Source organism: Charadrius vociferus, unplaced genomic scaffold (assembly GCF_000708025.1).
Source record: "Charadrius vociferus isolate BGI_N301 unplaced genomic scaffold, ASM70802v2 scaffold502, whole genome shotgun sequence".
NCBI classification, from domain to species: domain Eukaryota; kingdom Metazoa; phylum Chordata; class Aves; order Charadriiformes; family Charadriidae; genus Charadrius; species Charadrius vociferus.
This window is the reverse complement of record NW_009647233.1, coordinates 1,044,250-1,052,922: the sequence shown is the minus strand read 5'-3', so window position 1 is coordinate 1,052,922 and position 8,673 is coordinate 1,044,250. Positions and strand designations below refer to the sequence as shown.

At 55.3% G+C, this 8,673-nt stretch overlaps 2 protein-coding genes across 2 annotated transcripts in view; one reads left to right on the top strand and one right to left on the bottom strand.

Annotated features, from left to right (window-relative positions):
• The window catches only part of LOC104281807 (homeobox protein not2-like), a 15,298-nt gene extending 14,981 nt beyond the window's left edge, over nucleotides 1–317 (bottom strand). Inside the window, 1 exon segment of the mRNA XM_009879855.1 lies at nucleotides 287–317. Within this exon segment, the coding sequence (XP_009878157.1) occupies nucleotides 287–317 (31 nt within the window).
• A 2,347-nt stretch (nucleotides 318–2,664) lies between these two features.
• RAB11FIP5 (RAB11 family interacting protein 5 (class I)) overlaps nucleotides 2,665–8,673 on the top strand; it is a 47,926-nt gene continuing 41,917 nt past the window's right edge. The window contains exon 1 of the mRNA XM_009879854.1: nucleotides 2,665–2,684. Coding sequence (XP_009878156.1) covers nucleotides 2,665–2,684 — 20 coding nt within the window. The remainder of the gene's footprint in view (nucleotides 2,685–8,673) is intronic.

The window sequence follows — 8,673 nt, the reverse complement described above, 5'->3', positions numbered from 1 at the left end:
GTCTTGTATCCCCTCCGTGTGCCCCTGCCCGCGATGGGGATGTGTCCTCCCATGTCCCACTGCCCTCGACTGGGATGTCCCCCCTCGCCCCCCATGTCTCCCTGTCCTCGATCAGGGTGTGTGTGTCCCCCTTCCCCCTCCTTCTGGAGTGGAGATCCCCCATGTCCTCCCCCAGAGTGGTTTTGACCCTGAAATACTCAGGCAGGAGGATCTAGGCACCCAGGGGACACCACAGGACAGCCAGTGTGACCCCAAGGCCACCAAAGTTCCCGGGGGGGGGTCCCTCTTGCGTTCATCTTGGCCCACCATGCTGGCATGCATCCCACTGCACTGCTGCTTTTTGAGGGGCACAGCTGTACCCTGGGCCAGCAAGGTGAAGGGACAAGACCAAGGATGCTCTGAGAGCCAGTGGCAGAGGTGGGGGGGCTGTCCTTGCCCCCCCCCCCAGCTAGCCCCTTTTGGCTGATGGGATTCAGATGGTCATTAGGGTTTGAGATTCTTAAAATCGTGCAGCTTTTCCTAATGAGCTGGGAAAAGTCACACCTCGGGCCCGGCACTGCGGGGGAGCAAGCCCCGGTCAAAGGACTCTGCTGGGGCTGAGGGGTTTATTGGGGAGGAAATGGGGCGCGGGGGAGTCAGGGGACTGGGGTCCACATCTGCATAGCAGCAGCCCCCCTCGCTCAGCTTTCACGAGGTCCCTGGGACCCAGCACACGCGTGTGCAGCCCTCCAAGCTGGGAAAAAAAACCCACCCTAGGATCGCTCCGGCACTGAGAAAGTCATTACGGGGCTCTGCCCCGGCAGTGAGCATCCTCTGCTCCACAGATGCATGGCCACCTTGATGATGGGGATGGGGACAAGCAGCTTCCTAGCTCCGTGGTACCGCGGCACATCTGAGCCCGGTACCAGCAGGCGAAGGCTTCCAGGGGTGTCTTTATGTTAAAAACCCATAAAAAGCCCACAGTGGGCACCATGACAGCGGCGATGCCATGCTCCCCAGCTCGTCACGGGGGCATCGCTCTGTGGCCACCGCGGTGGGGGCAAATAAAGGCCCTGGGGGGCACAGAGATGAAAGGGTGGCAGATTTGGTGTTATTAGGTCTTAATTACAGTCTTGAAAAGGCCAAGATAAAAAAGCAGGAGGCTCCCGCTGGGGCTCGGTGGGCTGGGGTGTGTTTGGTTAGGAGGTGCTTTCCCTTTTTTTATTCCCTTTTTCCTCTCTCTCTGTTTGATGGAACTCAGCAAACACCCTCTCTGGCACCTCCTATGCCCCACGCAGCAGGGTGGTCCCAGGATCAGGGGGTGCCCAGCACCCCTGTGCTGGATGGGATGCCAGTGGCATCCATGGGGTTGGGATCCAGGTAATATGGGGCCAAAATGGGGATATTGGTACCCAGTGGTTCTTTGTGACAGCCAGGTAGGGAAATCCTGTCCTGGAGAGATGGAGGGTGAGGGGGTTAGTAATTTGGGGGGGTGACGTTGTGCCAGCAAGGAGCACAGGAGGGCTGGAATTGGGGGGGTCACTGCCCACAAGCTGAGTGTCTTCTTTTGCCAGGTCCAGATCCAGAACAGGGACATGAACCCAGGGATGGCTCCTGCCTAATTTTGAGGCAAAATTGCCCCAAGGCTCCGGCTCCTGAGCTAATTAATAACAATGCTGCTCATTAGCAGTCGGCTGGGCTGTCTGGGGAGGGTGTGGATTGTCTGTCTGCAGAGGAGTGGGGCTTCCAGGGTCACCCCCTTGTCCCAAGAAAGCCTCAGGGGTCGCCCCAGACACCCTCCTTCCCCCCTTGGTCTTGTGCCCATCCTCTGTCCTGCAGCATCCCGCTGTTTGGCCATTGTCCGTCTGTCCATCCCAGCTCTTGGAGCACTTTGCCCACAAAATCCCTCTGCATTCAATTGCCAGTACGCTGGGCCAGTTGTGTGCTGGGGGCTGGGGTGGGGGCTACAGACAAGCACAGTTTGCAAGGAAAAAGAGTATTTTCTACCAATTCAGCTGAAATTATTGAAAAAAAAAGCCAAGTGGTTGGACACCCGCTGCCATCAAGTGGCTGAGGAGGATCCAGGCCTGATCCTTGGTGTCATGTCCCGTTCTGTCATGGCCCCCCCAATCATTTTATCTGAATCCCAGATCTCCATCCCAATTAAATGCACTCTTCCTTTGGTGTTATTAAAGGTCTTGCCACCTGGATTTGGGACACAGAGTGAAGCCCTCCCTTAAGCATCATAAGGTATGCAGCTCCGCTTCTTCTCTCGATAGCCTTGACCCAGCTCTAGGGAGGTTTTCTCAAGCAGGACTCATACGTGCACAGGTCACTGCCACCACTGGTGGCTATTTGTGGGTGCAAAGGCAGAAGAAAAATAAATAAAAATATCTTTTTTTTTAAACCCTGCGAGTGGTTGACTCGGGGAAGTCCTTGCCCAGGAGCTCTTGGAGGTTCAGAGCTTCAACAGAGGAGTTTCTGCAAATAATAACATCCGCATCTGTATGATATGGGCTAAAATACACTGTGCCCCAAACTGAGCGAGTCCTGCAGGAGACCTGGGTGTCTCGGGGCTGGGATGTGTCCCCCCAGGTCTGGGATGAGTTCCCCCTCCAGCAGACAAGCGGGATATAAAATTGAAGCAGGAGTGATATGTCTTCTTTAAAAGTTTTGCACCTTACCATGCACCAGAAGGAAAACTGGTAATTTTTTTTTCCCATAATCTTCCTTAGTTTGTGTTTCATGGCTTTTTAGATCCGCATCTGTATGATATGGGCTAAAATACACTGTGCCCCAAACTGAGCGAGTCCTGCAGGAGACCTGGGTGTCTCGGGGCTGGGATGTGTCCCCCCAGGTCTGGGATGAGTTCCCCCTCCAGCAGACAAGCGGGATATAAAATTGAAGCAGGAGTGATATGTCTTCTTTAAAAGTTTTGCACCTTACCATGCACCAGAAGGAAAACTGGTAATTTTTTTTTTTTCCCATAATCTTCCTTAGTTTGTGTTTCATGGCTTTTTAGAGCCATGGCTCTAAACCAGTTAGTGAGTATCCCCAGTAGCGGGCATCACAGGTAGTGAGTATCCTAGTTAGCGGGGATCCCAGTCAGCAGGGTCCCTGTTAGCGAGCATCCCATTTAGCAAAGACCCCAGTTTACAGGCATTCCAGTTAGCACAATTCCAGTCAGCAGGCTGGCAGTTAAAGAGGGTCTCTGTTACCAAACATCCCAGTTAGCAGGCTGCTAATTAAGCGGTGATGCCAGTCAGTGTAGATCCTGATTAGTGCATCTCTAATCATCAGAGATCCCGGTTATCGGGGATCCCAGTTAGCAAGCATCCCAGTTAGCGGGCTCCCGGTTAATGAGGATCCCAGATGGGAGGTACCCCAGCGGGCAGGGTCCTAGTCGGGGTCCCAGTGGGGGGATCCCAGTGGGGTCCCGGCGAGCAGCCTCCGGCCGGGCCGTTCCCCCACTGACCGCCAGAGGCCACTGCCCGACCGCGCTGAGCCCCGGCGACTGCGGCGGCGGCACCGGCTGGGACAGCGGGAGGGGGGACACCGGGCTGGGGGACACCAGGGATGGAACACCCCGGGATGGGACCCCCCAGGATGGGACACTCCGGGCTGGGATACACAGGGCTGCAACACCAAGGGCTGGGACGCACCAGGCTGGGACACACCGCGACGGGACACACTGGGATGGGACACACTGGGATGGAACACAAAGGGATGGGACACACCAGGCTGAGACACACCAGGCTGGGACATCCTGAGGCTGGGACACATTGGGGCTGGGATGCATTGGGGCTGGGACACTGCAGGGTGAGAAGGTTTCTCCCAAAACACTGCATGGATAAAGGGGCTCCAAGTGGAGGGTAACAACCTGTCTTCTCTCCACGCACGGGTGCCACCATTGGCCATGCAAGCTCTAGCTGAACTTTTGGGTGGTACAGAGATGATGAGGACCACCTCCAGGAAAAAGCCAAGCGCAGTCCCACCATGCGTGCAAGCAAGCCAATGGCAGACCAAGGACAGCATCGCTGCTCTGCTGTGCCCCAGGCCACGGGTGTTTCTAGGGGCTGAAATATGCCTGGGAACTCAATCCACTGAGTTGTGTGACTTCATCCAAGCCACATGAACCCTGCAGGGGGTGGCTCTGTCCGCAGCATCCCACTTGTTGGCTGACACCCCAAAAAGCTGGCCAAATTCAGCCCATCACTAACTGGGAGAACACATGTGGGCTGCAAACAGCTTCAAAAACCCATTAATCAGCCCTAAAAGGGCACATCCCTGGGCAGAACCATAAGGCTGTGCCTGTCCCCACCATCCCATGGGGCAGCATCAACCAGGGGCTACGGGAAGGTTGAGGTTTGTGCTTCTCCACGTGCTGGTTATGGGGCAGCGGTGCCAAACATGCTCCACGACAGCGTCATTCCTGTGATTTCCCTCAAGCTGGAACCCGGTGCAGGGGGTTTACAGTGTCCCCAGGTCCACCAGCATCTCTGCAGGTCCACCTTTTTGCACTACCATTTGCCCCCAAAATCTAGGAGCGAGTCGAAACCCCCGTCCATCTGCCCAGCTGGGAAAGTCAAAAGCAGTGTCATTGCCAAATACAGAGGCACTTGCAGAATTGATGGCAGCGGATTTCCACCCTTATTTGTCAACAAGCCTCACTGGCCTCCCCCCCAACCCCGCAAAGCCCCGTTAATCTCCGATACAATTGCAGTTTGCTGTGCAAACAGCTTGGGGGGGGTGGGCAGCGTGGGGTTTGCATGAGAAATGTGTCATTTGGGGGCGGCCGGCAGCCTTGTGGGTAAGCCAGCGAGTGAATCGCAGCATCCCTAACGCCGGATTGAAATGATTTCGAAGCAATTGCCCTTCAATAACCCTAATCCTCGGCCGTGAATGAGGGTTTTTAACTCCTGGCCATTATTCCCACCTTATTATCTATTGATTGACTTTTAGAAAGGGTAATAACGTAAATGGATTGATGCTCTGAATCCCGCCTGGAGATCAAATGGAGCCTATGGTTGTTTTTCCATGTGGGATCCAGCACATAAAGCCCAGAGCTTTGATTTTGGCCCCCGAAGCAGAGACGGGGGCGAAGGGGTGATGGGGGGCAAGGAGATGGGGAAAGGGGAGGGGGGTACAACAGATGGGGAGCGGCAACCTCCATCCCTCCCCGCTCCACGAAACAATCAGAATAAAAGCAAATTATTTCTCCTATTTTCCTTTGCAAGATGAACGATAAACTGTCCATCCCCGAAAAGAAACTGATAACGCCTCTAATTTTACTGGAAGGCCTAAAAATGCCATTTCTACGCAAAACAGGGCGCCACTTTCCTCCCCGGCCAGCCTTTGATAAATGTTGTTTTTTTTCTTTCTTTTCTTTTTTCTTTTTTTTTTTTTTTTCTATTTCCCTTTCGGTTCGCAAGGGGAAATGCCCCCGGAGCTACAAACAACGCACAATAAAGCAAAATAATATTTTAGTCAAAATAGGCAGACGGCGCTCGCAGCCAACTTTCAAATTAGCATTTTGAGGGCAAATATGCAGACAATTTGAGATAATGAGGCCTGATTATTCAATCCAATGAATGTTAAATAGGCAGTGAGGGCGCCCGCGTCTTATCTCCCCGGCTTTCGATTTATTTTAGTTTAGTTTAGTTTTAATCGTTTCCCATTTGAACTCTTTATTTGTCTTGGCTCCAGCCCCCTCTCTCCCCCCTTCTCTTCCCGGGCATCCCTGCGCTGCCAGCCGGGATTTTGTAGCGGGAAATCACCGGCATGGACTCGCCATCCCCTTTGCAACCCATTTTCAGGGAGCATTTTGCAGCTTGTCCCTCAAAAATGGGAGCCCAGGGAGGTTTGGGTGCTGCTGTCAGACCCAGTCCATGTGTCTGTTCCCCAAACTGGGAGATGTTTGGGTGATGTTTTGATGGTGGCGTGAACATTTGCAGGGATGTGCACCATCGGCGCGGAGATTTCGGGCGATGCATCCCCAACTCCGCTTCATCCTTCATCCCTTCCCTTTAATCCCAGGGCTGTTTGTGCAGGCGGTGGTGCGGTTGCTCCCACCCTGGGTCTCAGCACCCATCGTAAAACGAACGCAAACAGCTAACGAGCCGCGGGGGAGATGATCCCACCACCCACTGCCACCTCAAAGCAAAGCCCAGCTCAGCATCCCGCCCGCCTCAGCATCCCATTGTGTGGCTCCCGTGACCTTCCAGCAGCATTTTCCTTCGTTTTCGCGGAAATGCAATTTTTTTTCGCAGTCCCAACGAGGTGTATTTCCCATCCCCGGGGAGGGAAAGGTCAGCTCCAGCCTGGGGACCTCCCAGGGGTGAGCAGCACCAAACGCTGCCGGGGCCCCCCCAACGGAGAGCAGCATTTTGCACCAAAAGTGGGGGGAAAAAAACCCAAATCATGTAATTGGCATTGTTTTCCAGCTCCTCGTCAGCAAGGCAGCCGGGTTAGGTGAGACCCTCATCGAGGATGCCGTTGCAATGATATTTAGGAGCAGGCTGGGGGAGATGCACAGCTGCCACGGAGGAGGAAGTGAAAATTAAGGAAAAATTAAAGTTAAAGCAAAAATTAACGTCAAAACAAAATTTAAGCCAGCCCAGGCTCGCCGAGGATGGTGCGAAGGGCACCCATAAGGCAGTGACATGTCCATCGTGCTGCCGCTAACCCGTTTTCCCTGCGATTCAAGAGAAGAATAAAAAAAACCCAAACCATTTATTTCAGAGGTAATTAAAAAACCTCTTTATGCCTCAAATTCAAAGGTGGAGGTAAATATCAAAGAGATGCATAAATAAGAGCTGGGAAGCAGAGCGGGGCAGGGAAAGTGAAGGGAGACGGAAAAAAAAACCCCAATTACGGGGGCAAGGATGGAAAGCGGCAGAGAGGAGGAGATACAGCGAGAGGAGAGATAATCAGAAAGAAAAAAAAAAGGGGGGGAAAAACAATCAAAAGAAGGCAAAATAAAAAGCAGATGCTGAGGAGGGATAAGAGGCGGATGGCAGAGTGGGGCCGGGCACCGGACTGGAGGGATAATTGGATTTCGGTTCATCTCGGGGGCGATAAGATATTCCCCGTGTAGTTTTTTTCCCCTATTTGCAGCATATTTTAATGCAGGATTTGAATACAGCCGGGGCAGCGTGTCCCGATGGAAAAAAATATGGGTTGCTGAAGTTCCCCCCCCCCCCCCCCCCCCCCCCCCCCCCCCCCCCCCCCCCCCCCCCCCCCCCCCCCCCCCCCCCCATTTCCCCGAGTTTAGGCACTCGCTTGGAAGCTTTTTGGGGCAGAATGCGGCTATTCCTGCACTCAGCAGCGTCGGTCTCGTTAGCAGCTGTTTGGGGTGAGCAGGTGTGGGTGCGAAAAGCCAGAAGGAAGGAGAGGGGATGCAGCAACCCCAAAGGGGACGCAGCAACCCCAAAAGGGACACAGCAACCCCCAGAGGGGATGTAGCAAATCCTGAAGGGGGTGTACAAACCCCAAAGGGGCTGTAGCAACCTCAAAGGTGATGTGGCACCTCCAAGGGGGACACAGCAACCCCAAAAGGGGGCATATCCCAAAGGGGCCGTAGAAACCCCAAAGGGGCCATAGCAACCTCAAAGGGGATGTTGCACCTCCAAGGGGGACACAGCAACCCCAAAGGGGATGTGGCAAATCCCAGAGGGGACACAGCAATCCCAAAGGGGCTGTTTACACCTGTGCAATGCCCCGCGACCCTGTCAGGGCACCCAGTGTCCCCACGGCCGAGCGGAACGGACAGCCCCGACCCGCGGGGAGGGGACACGGAGCAGAAGGAGGCAAAAAGAAAAAAATAAAAATAACCTGCCACCAGTTCGATGCCGGAGATGGGAGCGATAGAGCAGAGAGGCCCAGCCCCGTCCTATGAACCGAGGTGGCCCCGAACGCCCCTTATCTTGATGACATCAAAGCCCCGGGGGCCCAGATCGCCCCGTCATCGCCCAGCCGTGAGCACCCAAAATGCCGGTACCGAGCACCAGCACACCCCGGCACGGCTTTTCGGCGTGACCTTGCTTGAGGGGCCTGGGGGAACGTGGGGTTTGGTGGTGCAACCAAGTTATTAGGGTCAGCGGAGAGGTTTTTAATTGCTTATTAGGATTGAGGGCCCCCGGTCGAGGGACGCTGCTGTGTCGCCCCATCGTCGCCTCCCCCCCCGCCCCCCGGCTGCCGCGTGGGAAACGCTGCTGCGTATTTGAAGCGCGTGGCTCTGTGCCACCATCGTTCCCGGGAAAATCAGCCAGACGGGGAACACACGGGACACCGGGAATCTGCTCGAGGACGGCACGTGTTCACGGGCTGGGGGGGGGTGGGTGGTGTGTCCTCCCGGGGTGCAGGGGGTTGCTCCAGCAGCAAATGGCGTGTGTGCACGCGTGTGCGTCCTCCTGTGCGGGCACACGCGTGTGCTTGTGCACGCACAGACACACACGCACACGCTCGCACATACGTGGGCACCCACGCACGTGCTTGCAGGTGCGGGGACACACATGCTCCCGCTGGCACACGCGTGCACACGTGTGCTCATCCCCGCACGCAGCGTGCACTGGCACACCTTGGGGCAGGGTGGCCCCCAAAAAAGAGCGGCGGGGAAACGCTGGGCACAGCAGCGCCCGGAGGGGAAGGCGGGTGTCGGGGTACACACACAGGCCCGGTGTGTCCCTCTCTCCT